The sequence below is a fragment of the Lemur catta genome, chromosome 5 (genome assembly GCF_020740605.2).
Source record: "Lemur catta isolate mLemCat1 chromosome 5, mLemCat1.pri, whole genome shotgun sequence".
In the NCBI taxonomy this organism is placed as follows: Eukaryota; Metazoa; Chordata; class Mammalia; order Primates; family Lemuridae; genus Lemur; species Lemur catta.
This window is the reverse complement of record NC_059132.1, coordinates 67,566,202-67,581,971: the sequence shown is the minus strand read 5'-3', so window position 1 is coordinate 67,581,971 and position 15,770 is coordinate 67,566,202. Positions and strand designations below refer to the sequence as shown.

Genomic DNA, 15,770 nt, shown 5'->3' with positions numbered 1-15,770 from the left:
CCCAGGCCCCCATCTTGGTCTTGCACCACCTTAATCCTGTCCAGAGTAACCGTCATACCTGGGGGAGGAGGGAACACCCTACAAATCTGCCAATCACAACTGAGCATGCCAACTGCAAAAGAATGCAGAAGACACTCTAGCCCACAGGCCAAGCAGCATAGGTATTACTAATCAATAATTTCAATGCATGCATAACAAAAGAGACATCATTAATCATTAATCACCACATTAATGACAAAGAAATAAGATTCCTTTGATTTTTCATATCTTCCCCTTTATATGTTAAACTTGATTTATATGTGAATCCAAGTCAGCCTGATTTTGCATGGAGCTTAAAATAAATAATCTTTAGGTCTTTAAAATGTTAAAGATAAAATAGCTCAATACAAACAACAAAAGCAATAGTAAGAAAGCCTTCATTGTTATTTAATTTTAAGAATACTTTATAAAGAGAGCAAAGGTCTGTAAGTAACTTTCAGTATCAGGAAACAATTTGAATGAAAATTTCTAGTTTGTCAGTGCTCACTAGCTGCTTTTCTTTCATAAGTATTATAGCCTTTCATAAGTATTATCTTATCTTATACAGGCATACTACATTTCATAGGTTATATTAATACCCACATTTAATGGGATAAGGAAACAGAGGCTCAGTCTTGCCAGTGGTTCTCTAGCCAATGATTAGGACAGCAGGGATGTAATAGTGTGTGTTCCTCCCCAGTGTGGGAACCTCTCTACACATGAAACTCCCTTCCTCTTAGTTCATTGATAGTTTAATTCCTGAGAATGTCTAAACATGTTGCCCTCTTATTTATGTCTCACGTATAAGAAGCAATCTTTTAAGTCTTTTTCCCCTTTTGGGGGATGAAAATCTCCTGAGAGGCTCAGATATATACAGTATCATCTCTAGAAGCAGCACAAGCCTAGTGCAGAATCATCGAGAGTCACTGTACGTCCCATTTAATGAGCCTGTATTCTAAAGCCGGTTTCAAATTTTAACCCTTCACTTAAATTAAAACAATTATAATAATAACACTTTAAAGAAGTTACTAAACTTTTCTGTGGCTCAGGTTCCTTTACAATAAAATGGGGAATATAATATATCTACTTCAAATGTTGTTGTGAACATTAGGTGAGATAGTAAATATAAAGTGCTTAGGGTGTGCTTGCTGAATATTAAACACTACAGAAATACTACTCATACTATTGCTATTACTATTAGAAAAACTAATTTAACTAGAGGTATTTTCATGACTATTAGCATCATAATGTTGTAAAGTTTTATGTGAAATACTCAAATAAGATTATTGCACATCTTATTTGAAGAAACCAAGACCTAGGAGAGAAAATAAACACTGTCTTTGTCCTTGAAGAATTTCAGGCTAGCAGGTGAAAGAAGCACTCAAAATAAGTTAATGTGTGTCACAAAATAAAAATAATGACCAAGTGCTATAAACACTCAGAGGAAGAAGTGCAATGCAGGATGAGAGATAAGGAAAGGAGGTAATGTTTTAATTGAGCCTTAAAGTATGAATATTTTTATGAATAGGAAGAAAGAGACTTTTTTGAAAAGTTAATTTATGTAAATACTTTCCAGGCAGTGTCAGAAGGCAGTTCATGATTAACTGCCTTCAAATAAATTAATATATATGTACCTAGAAGAGGAACATATCAATCAATTTTCAAAGTGACTTCAGACTTTTAACAAATATCTGTTCAATGATCTCCAAAAGTTTTGAATATTTTTTCAGCATTTCCAGAATTTTGTACTAAATTCAGTTATTTTGGTGTTCTATTATAAAAGTTCACCAGAACTGAAAAAGACATGCAGATAAAAATGGAGAAAAGTAATGTGACATACTTTATTTGGAAAAATTTTAATTCTTAGGTAAAATCTATTTACAAGTTTTCAAGTGTAAAATACCACATTTTATATAGAGAATATTTATATGATTTTCATCAACAAAATCATATAATAATGATAGAAACATTTCCAAATGACCATCTTTAGGATAATCTTTCCATAATCCAATTTTTAGTCAAAAAGTAGGTATGTTTCTACTAATATCATCAGCTTTGGGAAGGGATAAGTTAGGTGTCGAATTTTACACAATATCTCTTAGTATACTCTTGAAATTTACCTTAAAGGATAAGCAAATTTAGACTATTTGCTTTTTGTAAAACAGGCAGTATTGTGACACTTTTTAAAACATTTCTCGTCACAAGAAAATGTGTGGGCCTCCGTGTCACAAAATAATTTAAATGTTTCTCCACATTTGGGGGAAATCCCTTGACTTCTCTCTTCTTCCACACCTCACATCCTCAGGAAATGCAATTGGATCTACCTTCCGAATGCTGATGTCTTTGCAACATTTCTGCTATCACCATGAACAGAGTCACTATCATCTCTAACTTCATCGCATTACATCTAACTCCTGATCTTATGCTCCTTAATCTGTCTAACTAGATTGGTCAGAGTGATTTTTTTCTGTTTTTAAGCATTAAGCAAATGATGCCACTAATCAGCTCAAAACACTACAGGATCTTCTCTTAGGGTAAAAGCCAAACGTCCTTAAAATTACTATCAGGACTTCCCAGATCTGACTTCTTCTCTGCCCTCCTCACCTACTATTCCCTCCTTCATATCTCTAATACACTTCTGCCCTCTGGGGGACCTTTCCCCAGAAAGGTCTTACCCTATATCCCAATGTCTGCTTCCTTGACATCTTTGCTCAGAACTCATCTTCTTAGCAAGGCCAGCTCGACCACTCTATTTAATAGTGTAACCCACCTTCACTTTGTGAATGTCCCTGCATCCTTAGCTTTCCCAAGCCTGCCTCGTCTTCCTCTACCATTTTACCTTTTCCAGTAACACTTACCAACATATCAAATAATTTGTGTTTTACTATATTTATTTTTTATTGTCTGTTCCACCCAATAGGTTCTAGGCTCTAAGACAGCAGGTTTCTTGTGTTTGTTTAGGTCAATGATATAAACCTACAGTTCCCAAGCCCGGGACCTCAGACCGGTACCAGTCCATGGCCTGTTAGGAATGGGCTGCACAGCAGGAAGAGAGCCACAGGCGAATGAGTGAAGCTTCCTCTGTATTTATAGTCACTGTCTCCCATCACACCCAGATGGGACTATCTAGTTGCAGGAAAACAAGCTTAGGGCTCCCACTGATTCTGCATTATGGTAAGTTGTATAATTATTTCGTTATGTATTACAATGTAATAATAATAATAGAAATAAAGTGCATAATAAACGTAATGTGCTTGAATCATCCTGAAACCATCGCCCCCCACTCTAGTCTGTGGAAAAATCGTCTTCCATGAAACTGGCACCTGGTGCCTAGAAGGTTGGGGACTGCTGAATAACCTGTGCACATAGACTAATATTTAGTAAATAGTAGTATTCAATTTATAATTATATTAATGAATTATAAATCTACTTAATTGTGAAAAATAAGTTGTAAAGTTGTTTAGTATGTCAACTAATTATTATTATTAAGATCATTATTATTAGTTTATTTAACAAAAACAATTATACTCTGGTAGCAGTCTTATTATTATATATCCAGCTTTTTTCTGATTACTTTATAAATATAAATCTTAAAACATTGACTTCCCATTGCAATCTTTTTGTGGACGTATGCACTACTGTTATTCCTTTTGTGCAGACCAAAGAAAACAAAAGCCCAAGTGTCTCACCCATGTGGAGATCCATGTTTATCCCTATGATAAAACTTCCACTTTCCTCTCAAGATTCTCGAGTCCACTATATGATAACTGACCATCTAACATACAGATGAATTCAGGCCTTCAATATTGGTCCATATATTAAATTTTTATAACATGAAATGTGATTCTTTTTTAAAGATAAAAAAGAAACATAAATAGATGCCATAGGATTCTCTTCCCATAACTAGTTGCCTTTTAGCTTCCTTGGATTGCACATGTTCCACTTTGGAGACTACTGGTGTGCATATTTTTTGTTTCTGCAACCACCATCCATTTAATTCAGGAAAAATGATATAAGTTAAAAACAATATTCAGGAATAGGTGATTAAGAAAAAGCACTGTTTATGTGCTTTTCTTTCACCTCAAAATTAATGGATATAGAATGTTCATTTATTGCTTAGTATAATTTGCATTGGACCACCAGTATTAGTTTGTTAGAAAAATTGTTTTCAAACTCTGCCTTGAGAAGTCTATGGAAATGAGACTTTTACTTGTAGCTGGTGATTCGAACCCCATTATAACAGAAAAAAAGTGATTAGTTTTGATCTAGGGAATGATTCTGGACAATTTTATTTAAATAAATGGTCCCATTACTAAAGGTTGGAAATTTTTCTCCTAGACAATAAACACTACTAGATGTTGTGCACACAGTAGCTTTTGCTTAGCCTGTTGATATTCAGATTATTAAACTACAATCCTTCTTCTGAAGTTTTATTGAATTATTAAACATTTTCAGAAATAGCTTTCAAATAATATTTTGTCACTTTACTAAATTAATAGTCATGACATATATATTTATGTTCTAAAATCCACATTGCTTAATTTCTTACGTAAATACTGTTTTGAGAATGTTACATTATCATGATGTATGAACTGTTATCCTAGCCCTTTGTAAAAATATGTTAAAATACATGATATAATAATTAAAATTTAAGTTTTTATTTTGTGTAGCTTTATAAAGATATTGATAAAAACATTTTTTGTTTAATTTTTTTGAACATTATTTAAGAATATGATTTACTTATAGTATGAGATTTTTGATTCCTTTTGTTGATCTCTAAACCTTAACTCCTTCATAATTCCAACATACATAATGTTAACAAATTCATAATATTTCTTGAGGTGGTGTGACAAATACTAAAATTTAAAAGCTGTGATACCTTGGTTATGGACTAGTATCAACTTCTAAAGATGAAATACTGATAACAGCAACAAAGATAAGCAGAACTCAGGCTTTAGTCTTGACATGAAGGAACAGTGAAGCACAGCTTGCTTATCAGTCTGACAAGGAAAGTACCAGCTGGCTAATTAAGTGAACTTAATTTAAACTAATGATGTGGTTCTCAAGATAATGTGCTAATGGCCTGAGGAGACTGCCGATGATACTTAAGAATACTCCCAAGGTGTTACAATAAGCTCCTTCTGCATCCAAGCAGAACCTGATCTCACTCCATAGAAGACAAAATGAGGTCAGTTGTTTACTAGTTAATCTTTTATGCTACAAAATATCACCTGTGCGCCATTCTTCCAAAAACGTTAATGGTAAGAAAAGCAATAACTGAAACTATCTGACATTTAAACCAACACCTAGTTTATAGATTCTATTAAAAAAAGTGACCTTTACTTTTTAGCTGCAGATAAAAATGATATAGATGTATCCGCTGAAAACAAGCATACCAGTGATCCCCTAATGCTAATAATTTATCACAAAGTTTGTAAAATCTTATATTGTCAAGAAAATGTTTGTTATTTCAATGATAAAATATAAAATGCAGTTTAAATTTTAAAAAGTATTTAGTCCCAAAATGTACATTTAATACCAGTCTAGACAAACACATGCAAAAGTCAGAAATATGATTTCATAGATGAGATCAGTATAAAACACTAGGGACCTACTTTAATTAGGTTGAACAAGAAAGCTTGGAAGATTAAATTCAAATAAGGGTAGCATTACTTACTTTCTTTTATATTATTATTTTCTTCAAGAATAAGACATTTTGCTTTTGTTCCATTTCCATACCCCTGCTACACATAATTCTATAGTATATTCTATAATATTTGGAAGGTTATTAACTAAATTTTGATTATAAGTGTTACTTTTAGTTGTTTCTGTATAATATGCTCAGGTTATGTAAAAAATAAGTAAACAGAAGTATAGCATACTGAATGGAAGTAAAACATCATTTTACCAAAAGGGCTAACTTCTAATCTGGGCTCACTTGACATAAGTGGCCAAATTAAGAAAGGATGTTTTACACTTTACAAAATTAACTTTGTACTTTGCAGTTCACTGTAACTTCAAAAGTGTGCGATGTCTTTGGATATAAATAAAACCTTAAGTCACAAGTAAAGGGTTTTTTTAATTTAGTTTTTTAGTAGGTAGAAATATTCTTTCTTTAATTAGTTTTCAAACTTGCATTACTAGGATTATTAATTTATAAAACAGGGAGTTTTTTAAATTATAAATTTAAATTATATTTATTTATATTAAATTTATAAATTATATTATATTTATTTATATTAAATTAAATATATAAATTTAAATTAAATTATAAATTTAAATTATATCCATGTCTATAAAATCTGTCATTTCACATGTTTTGGAATTGGAGAAAGCTTTGAGAGAATTTAAAATTCTAACAGATGACGTATTTCCAAGTATAAAAAGAGTCATTAGCATATTAATAATTCACCTTTAAGCATGTTCTTTTGAGGACTAAAATTCACATACTATGAAGGTAATGTTAAGGCAAATAGAAGGATGTGCTATTTCACCCAGCAGGTAGTAAAGTTATGAGGTGCACAGACTGAAGTTATATATGGTTGCAAAAAAGAGAGCTTAGATAAATTCAAAACTGGCAAAATTCAAATTTTTTTAGAGAAAAAATTGGACTTTAATCTTACTGTTGGTTCATAAGACAGAGAGAGCCCTGCCCCATACCCTACAGTAAAGAATGCTGTACAGAGAGGCCAGAAAAATCTGAATAGACAGGCCTTGCTGGGATTCCCCATTCAGCCTATTAGTATGAGATCATACCCTTTTTTTCCAATCACATTTGTACAGAGTTGTCAATTATGCCTGTGTAATGAAGCTTCCATTAAAAAAAAAAAAAAAAAAAGGTCTGGGTTCAGAGAATTTTCAGATAACAGAACATGTGGAGGTTCCTGGAGGATGGCACATGCAGGGACAGCATGAAGCTTTGTTCCCGTTCCATCATACCTTGCCCTATGAATCTCTTAATCTGAAACTTTTGTATTATATCTTATAATAAAATGATAAATGTAATTGTCTCCCTGAGTTCTGTGAGCCACTCTAGCAAATTAATTGAACCCAAAGAGAAGGTCATAGGAACTCCAACTTGAAGCTGGTCAATTAGAATTTCTGGGGGCCCAGATTTGCAACTGATGTCAGAAGTGGGCGTAGGCTTGTGGGACTGATTCCTCAACCTATGGGATCTCACTGACAGTATCTCCAGGCATATGGTTTTTGAATTATGTCCACTGCAGAACTGATGGCTTGTTTGCTGGTGGGGAGAAATCCCCACATATTTTGGGTTAACAGAAGTTTGTGTTGATTATTATTGTGGTGTGAAAGCAGAGGGAAAACTGAGTTATTTTGAAACATATTCCCATTTAACAGATTATATGTATCTCATAAAGCTATTTAAGTCTCTTTCCTCTGAGCTGAGAGGCAATAGATAAAAATAATCAAAGGTCCAGACTCTGGAGACAGACTGACTAGATGTAGGTCTTGTACCTCACGTTGGTTGTTGTGCAACTTAGTTCAAGTAAAGACAAAGAGCAGAAATAGCTAATGGCTTAATCTTGAAATATGAAATGACAGGGTTATAAAAACATGACCAGGGCAATGTTTATTAGAGATTGCTGTACTTTTCATTAACCCACATGCATATTACTTATTTTCTACTAACTGGTAAAGTCTACTTAAGTACTATTATCTAGTGAAGCCTATTATTGTCTTGGCTTTTGCTAATGACAAAACAAGAAATATTTCATTCTGATTATGTCATAATAACCAGGAATATCTTAACTGGCCGTTGACCGGGCCTTCCTTGCTCTCAACAGAATAAGCAACTATGAGGGTGATTTGTGTGCAACTGGTCACGTTAATATTATGATGTGTCTAAGAATCAAATTTTTGAAAACAAAAGATATTTAAATTACTTCCTTAATTCATTAGGCTCAAGAGGTAGAATGAGAGGAGATTTTCTAAGAAAATGCATACATTTCGAGTTATTCAAGTAATGAAACGTTGTCAATGACAATCAAAGGCAATGTACAAGTCACCTGGGAAACTTGCATTAACATAAATATTTTTTAAAGATTTACTTTCAAAAGTGCAATATTCATACCTGAATGACTTTTTGGGATTGCACATCAACAATGAGGACTCTGTCCAAGGTTGGCTGTGCGACATAAATGAACTTGTCTTTGACATTAACAGCTGATGCCCACACACACCTCTGAACTTCATCTCCTTCCGCTCCGGGACAGACTTCATCCTGTAATGTAGGAAATAAAAAATGGAGTTTATATTTTAAATTATAACACAGACATGACAATATCATGGGTAAAATGAATGTTTGATGCCTTACAAATTCAGCATCAAATGTTAAATATGTACATAGAAAGGGTTTAATCAAATAAACCAGTATGTAGAGCATACTTAAGTTCATTAAATATGTATAAAAATCAATAATAAATGAAATCCCTTTAAAATAAATGTTTTGTTCTTACTTATTTTTCTAGTGAAATGGAGTTCTTTAATTTTTTTACTACTTGTTTTTATCAGCAACTTCAAAAGGGCCACTGTTTTTTCCCCAACTTTCCCCATCTCAAGTCTCTTTAACAGAAAAAATGTCACACTAAAGCATATTCAGAGCTTCTTGAAATATTAGTGGCTGCCCCCATGGCACATCCACAGTCTTGTCAAAAGTCACAAAACCCTCTGGAAATGATTGCAGGTGTCTTCCAATCTGTGCAGACTCAGAAGCTTAGAGAAATTATAATAAGGTATTTATTCACAATGATTATTTAATTTTTAAATTTGATATCAAGGTCAAATTTTACAAAACCTTTCAATCTTCCCAAGGCTTTTTATTCTTCTCTTTCACCCTAGAACTGCCCGCTGGTTGAAGATTGTATAGTTTGTGTTAGATGGCCATGAATGAGGCCAAAATAATAACCTCTATTTCCTCCTTTCCTTCATTTTGTCAATAAATGATTGTTGAAGGGATACATAAGCCTTTGTGATTCAGACTAACAGGCATATAAGTAGGACATGAAAAATGTCATTTAGCTCATGATTTATGTTTTCACAGTTTTCTTTTTTTCACTAGTCTATTAATTACAGTTGAAAATTGCTAAGAAGAGAAATTTATTAAATTGTACATAAAATATATGTGTAATGATATATCTGGTGTTTCACTTGACTTATTATTTACATCTGATTATTAAAAACTAATGTATAATTTCATTTATTTGTATAGTCTAGTTATCTTCTAAGCTAAATTAGAATAATAGTTTATTTCTTCTCCAATTCATATGAAAAGTTTCTCAGCAGAGATCTCTTTTAACACATATATTTGATATTTAGTAATCATGAAACAAAATCAACAATGCTTTCATTATTAACATTGCTAAGTATTTATTTTTATTTAAAAGTAATCCTGACAGCAGATATACCACGTTTGGCATTCAGTAACTATACTGAATACCCTCCTCAGGCAGCACAACCATTATAGGTGGTTTATTCTGTTTGCATAAAATCTGGAATATAATGTTACTACCAGAGCACTTTGCAATGAGATATCCAGTGTGTGGTCTGCTGTTCTCCAAACTTCAGATCTATTCAGGAAGGATCTAAAACGTCCATTAATTTTTAAGATCTAGTCTAGTATTATGAGCTTTAGGAACATATAACAATGGTGTTTTCTTATAAATAGCACAGCTTGTTTCCAGCTTCCAAACAAAAGCAAACAAACCTGAAAACTAAGCACTGTGTACGATGGCTCTAGAGTTATGAAATTAACTTCATTTCATAGAATGTGCCAGAACCATTACAGGTGACTACCAGCGACATCAACCTGAGTAACATTCATGACACTCTGGAGGAGGTAGCACAAACCTGGAGGCAGAAGTTTACCTTCAGCACATGTTCCTGATGGAGTACAGTATTGCACGTTCATTCATCAGTTCCTACTGAAACATCGTTTTCTATGTCAGTTACCCTGATCCGATTAATTCACATTGTATGTCAAACTTTTCAGAAGTATACTGAATGATATTGGAAAGAGCATATTTTGTGAGAAATAAACACTAGGTAAATTATATACTTGAGAGGCATGAAGAGGTGGGAAAAAAGTGGGACCTCAGGCTGGTGAAAGGCTCAGAACATAGGGAAACCGTTTACAAATTCTTTGCTGTTTGTAAAAGCCGCCCACAAAACCTGCCAAGGTAATGAAAAGCGTGAGTGACCTGACACACAGCTGTCAGCCAAACAACTGCTGAACCAGGAGCAATATCCACCCCTTTGTTTGCTACAAAACTATTCAACAGTAAAATAAACTGCTTTGCTGGGAATTATTTTCTATTTGTATGCTGTTCCCGTAAGATATCCCTGACTAGACTTATAATCATTTTTACAAAGCCATTAAAAATTTCCTGATAGTCACCCTGAGTTTTTTTTTGCTTTGTTTTATTCCATTATTTTGATTATAGTCTATTAGGTCCCATTTTACAATAGCACTGTTATTTTATCAGATTACATAGATTAATATTTATTTCCATGAATGCGAATTGTAGAGGAATGTTCTTCATATCAGTTAAGCATTTAATGGTATAAAAAGAAGACAGAAAATACCAGACATGGAAAATAAGACTAAGATAACATGGCTGGGCGCAGTGGCTCATGCCTGTAATCCTAGCACTCTGGGAGGCCGAGGTGGGTGGATTGCTTGAGGTCAGGAGTTCGAGACCAGCCTGAGCAAGAGTGAGACCCCGTCTCTACTAAAAATAGAAAGGAATTATCTGGCCAACTAAAAATATATATAGAAAAACTTAGCCGGGCATGGTGGCGCATGCCTGTAGTCCCAGCTACTCAGGAGGCTGAGGCAGGAGGATTGCTTGAGCCCAGGAGTTTGAGGTTGCTGTGAGCTAGGCTGACGCCACGGCACTCACTCTAGCCCAGGCAACAGAGTGAGACTCTGTCTCAAAAAAAAAAAAGATAACACATATTGATGACGAAAATTGTCAGGAATTATGTAAAAGTGTTTTATTCAATCACCTTTTTATAGAAACATGTACTACCAATTAGAGCGAAAGAAATTAATAAGATATTGGGACTAATGAGGATGAGAGTCAATAAGAAAAAGAAAATACTAGTTCATAACGTATCCTATTCCCTTTGGTAATTTCCATACTGAATCACATATTTCTTGCATATGTATTATTCTTTCCCAAAATTTTAAAGGAGTACAAGTTGTGTTACTATTGATGATGTAAGTTTTAATTTAGCAATTAAAATAGTGTTAATAGTTCCTGATTTACATCTATAGACCTAAGGAAGTCAAACAGAAGAATATGTTCACCTGTCTTCTTCTAGGATTTTGCCATTTTCATTTCTTGTATTGATTAAGTATTAAAAATACTTCACCCTAAAATCTCCAAATTCCCATATTTCCTTCCTTTTCTTCATATTCCCCCTCTCAGCATATCCTGTATCATTTACAGAGAAGAAAAATATTTGTCACAAGCATTTCTATTTTCCTTGCATCCAACTCAACAAGTTCCTGTCATGACTCCTCTCATCCTTCTTTCTAATCTTAGATTTGGCCACTATCCTTTGCTTTCAGAAAGACCCACCTTAAAGCTTTAATTATATCTCCAAGTATTCAAACATACACATTGGCCTCTAAATTTAAGAAAAAAACTTTACAACAACATTGATTGGATTCATTTGCTTTCTCTTCCAACCATCTCTCTAATTCTCCTCTGACTTTTGAACAAGCTTTCTGGAATGTTACTTCCATTTCCTGGCCTTTCACTCTAAATTGATCATACTTCAAACAGGCTTTCATGATATTACTTCTTTCAAAAGAGATATCTTAAAGTCACCTGTAGCATCAAAATTCCTAATTGTTCATCTTTAGTTCTTGTTGGGAAGCATTTATTGAACACTTACTATGTCAAGGATATTGTCCAGAGCTATGTTTGAAAATGAAAACATGAATATGACAGAATGCCTGTTCTCAAGTTGCTTATAAATTCTGTTGCCTTTGGCTGCTTCAGAAACTTCATTCCTCATAGAATATTCTTTCATTCTTGTAAGACAAGGATCAGCATATGAGGGCCCTCAGGCCAAATTCAACCCACCGACTATGTATGTGGTCTAGGAGACAAGAATGTTTTCTACACCTTTTAGTGGTGGGAAAAAATAGAAAAGAATACCATTTTGTGACATGTAAACATTATATGAAATTCAAATTTACATAAATAAATGTGTATTGAAACACAGCTCTACTCATTCATTTAAATATTGTCTTTGGCTGCTTTCATGCTATGGTGAAATAAAAAGACCATATGGACTGGAAAGGCTAACATATTTACTATTTTTCCATTTGTAGAAAACATGTTGCTGATGCTGTTCTAGTATACATCCCTGCCCTAGTTATCATTTCAGTCCTATTAGCTAAATTCTTTCTCTGTGTCTTCTGTATCTTCTATTTTCTAATTATGGCTTCAGGAAGGCCAAGGCTCAGACTTTAGTTTTCTGCTCTATTTCCTTTACATTAAATTCCTCTGAAAACTCAAGCAGTCTGATCGCCTACTTGCTATTATGGTCAGATGACACCCAGAGTTTAATCTATGGCTTCGCCATATACCAGGCTTTCTTCCTTTCATATTCATCCAGAAAAAAATGATTAGAAGGGCATTTCAGATAGAGATATTATGTAGAACAAGAAAGTGTGCTATATTAAAAAAGTTAAACAGAGAAGTAAACCAAAGAAAGGGTGAAAAAAATTGCACACATGTACACAGATAAAGAAAGATAATAAGGTTTAAATTACATTAGGGAAGTTTCAAAAAATGAAGCAATTTCATAAAATAATAGACTATTGAATAGTAAGGTAATAGAATAAAATTGTCAATAAAATCATTTCTAAACCTATATATAGAACATAAATATAGTTGATATGTAAAATATCCTACCTTTTAGGAAAAAATTAAAAATATATACTTATATATGTAAGGAATGACAGGCCTAGGAGTACAGCAGCTAAAGCATAGAAAAGGGAGGTTAAATAAACACCAGTCGGTCAGGGTGCTCTCAGATATAAAGAAAAGTCAACATCTGATTCTCTGCATAATTTGGATTAGGGATGCAATATGTAATTTACACAGCTGGGAATGGAAACACATGGGCATTAGTACTATAAAGAACACAGAAATATATATGCAACAAATAAAATGACCTAAGATGCATACACCCAACTTGGGCACTGAATTAGGCAGCACTGTGGATCCATACAAAAGTGTTATGTAGACACTCGTAGAGGGGTACGGAACAGAAACAGATGTTGAGACAAAGGAGGAAAGCGAGTTTGGTGTTGTAATAAGTGATTGAATATAAGCATTGAAGTTTGAAAATACACAGAGACACTGTAGAAGTGGTTCTCTCGTTGATCGGGTAAGTGGCTATGGAAAATAAACTGGTGTTAGTAGTTCTGCCTTGTGTCACTTTCATGCTTCTCTACCAATTAGATTCCTAAGACAGGGAGAGGTCCCTCCATTTGTTAGTAATTGAAAATCGATTTGACATAGTTGTTCTCTTGGCTGCCAGTTTCTCAAAATCTACTCTTCCTTTCCTTAATGCCACAAATAATGCATAAGATTGTGTCACGGAAAAAAGAAAGGCAATCAACATAATTCTTTCTGCTTTCTATAGAATTTCCTTCAAATTATTCTTTCCAAGAACCTCCTCTCTTGTACAAAAATAATTGAGTCATTCATTTTTAAAAATCCTTACTTCAAAATATATAACTGTAATCTCCATTGTTCTTCAACAAATGTCTTCTCTGTGAGCTAGAATTTTCTCCTTAATACTTCATAAAAAGTAAATGACTATCCACAGCTATTGAAAAGCACAGCACACATTTAGTAATCAAATTCTCTTTAATCTACATTTGGCAGCCACATTTCTAACACCTACATAATGCATCTCTAACTACCTTGTGTTTTACTGATTTTCCTCTGAAGTGTCACAGAATTTATATTTTGTACCACATACTTTGGCATTGAATAATATGCTATCATTCCCAATTAAAATGTTAGCCTTTGCTATCCTTATATTTCCACATGTTGTAAACATAATGGTAAAGGTACATTATTTGCTTCGTAAACACATGTTCAATTCTTACTTGTAGTCAAAAAATAAGAGTCAAAAAGTGATGTATATTCCTCAATCATGGTGTTGAACACTGCCATGTCATCGAGAGTCACTGAGAAACTGAACTCTAGAGTAGCACTAATTAAACTGTGATCCGAGTACTGCTGCCAGTTGTCAACCATTTGTTACCAAATTGAAAATAACCGTATAGAACCTTTCATAGCAATTTGACGTTGCCACAAAATCCATGTATGTGATCAGTGGACCTATCCGGTTAGAGTGTTGTCAAATTTGCCTGGAGGATTTCATGTGGGGAAAACTACCTACTGGTTTTAAAAAAGAAAAATAGATTGAGCAAAAACCAAAGTAATCCTTTCCCACAGGGAGTGTAAGAAGCTCTGATTTCATGCTCTCTTTTCTAGCTTTCTCTTCTGTCTTTCCATTTTTCTTTCTTTTTTGTATATTTTTAACCAAAGCTTTAACCATCTGGGTTAATTGATATAAATACCAAAGTAAATAATGAAACACTTGAATAAACAGTAGTCATTTTATCAAATGCCATAGAATGTAAATAATTACTCTCGATGAGGAGCTATTCAATTTGTCATAGATCAAGGCAAATAATATAAGGATTCTTTTGTACCATAGCAGAATGTTTAGGTTCAAATTCCCAGGGTAATCTTTATGACAGTGTAGAAATATATTTATATGTATACACAATATATGTATATAGACAAACATATATTTATATATAAAATCAAGGCTGAGCTATTTGTGAATATCCTAGATATAATGTTTCTTCTAATCTTGTTTTGCAATATTAAAAAATCAGTCTTACAATAGTGCATTAAACAATTTAATGTTAATGAATGTCTTCTTTATTTGACATTTTCTAAAGGCACTGAGGTTAAAGTATTTTCATCAATTTTTAATTGATATTGCTTAAAATCCACACTTGATTAAAACCTAGTGTGGATAGCTGGAATTAAATAATTAAATGTGTTTAATTTTGTTCCCCAACACAATGATTTGATGTCTATAGGAGCAATAGTACTCTATTTAAAATTTGTTTTACAAAGCAAAATTAGTAAGTGGGTTAGCAAGAAAAAAATAAGATTAAAAAATTGACTACCATGTAACATACGAAGTTAACTGACACCACACATACACAGACAACTGCTGCTATAAGTATGTAATCCTTTCTTAAAATAATGGGAAGCTCATTATAATCACGGCATCACCATAAATATTACTGAATACCACAATCATGGGAAGATAAGCCTTACTTCTTTTAAATACATAGTATGCTCTAGTTTCCTTAAGTAGTAATAAGAAGGTCTGCCCAAATGGTCCATTCCAATTATTGATTAATACATGTTTATGATCAAAAAGATCAATAAAACATTTGCTTTAATGCCCAAAGTGCACATCTCTCTGTACAATTCTTCTGACAGCTGAATGTTCAGCCTTTTTCTTAGACTTTGAAAACCAGGAGTCTTTGATAGTTTGTTAATTCAGCTTTTAAGCCATGACCCCGAGAACTGAACTTCAATTTTTTACTTTTTTATTTTATTTTATTTTTTTACTTTAGTCCTTTCTTGTTGGAATTCATTTCCTTGGCCTGA

At 33.3% G+C, this 15,770-nt stretch overlaps 1 protein-coding gene across 3 annotated transcripts in view; it reads right to left on the bottom strand.

Moving 5' to 3' along the window:
- Positions 1-15,770, bottom strand: part of FSTL5 (follistatin like 5) — a 633,702-nt gene that overhangs the window by 54,356 nt on the left and 563,576 nt on the right. For all 3 annotated transcript variants that reach the window (XM_045552739.1, XM_045552740.1, XM_045552741.1), the window contains one exon: positions 8,111-8,260. In XM_045552739.1, the coding sequence (XP_045408695.1) occupies positions 8,111-8,260 (150 nt within the window). The remainder of the gene's footprint in view (positions 1-8,110; positions 8,261-15,770) is intronic.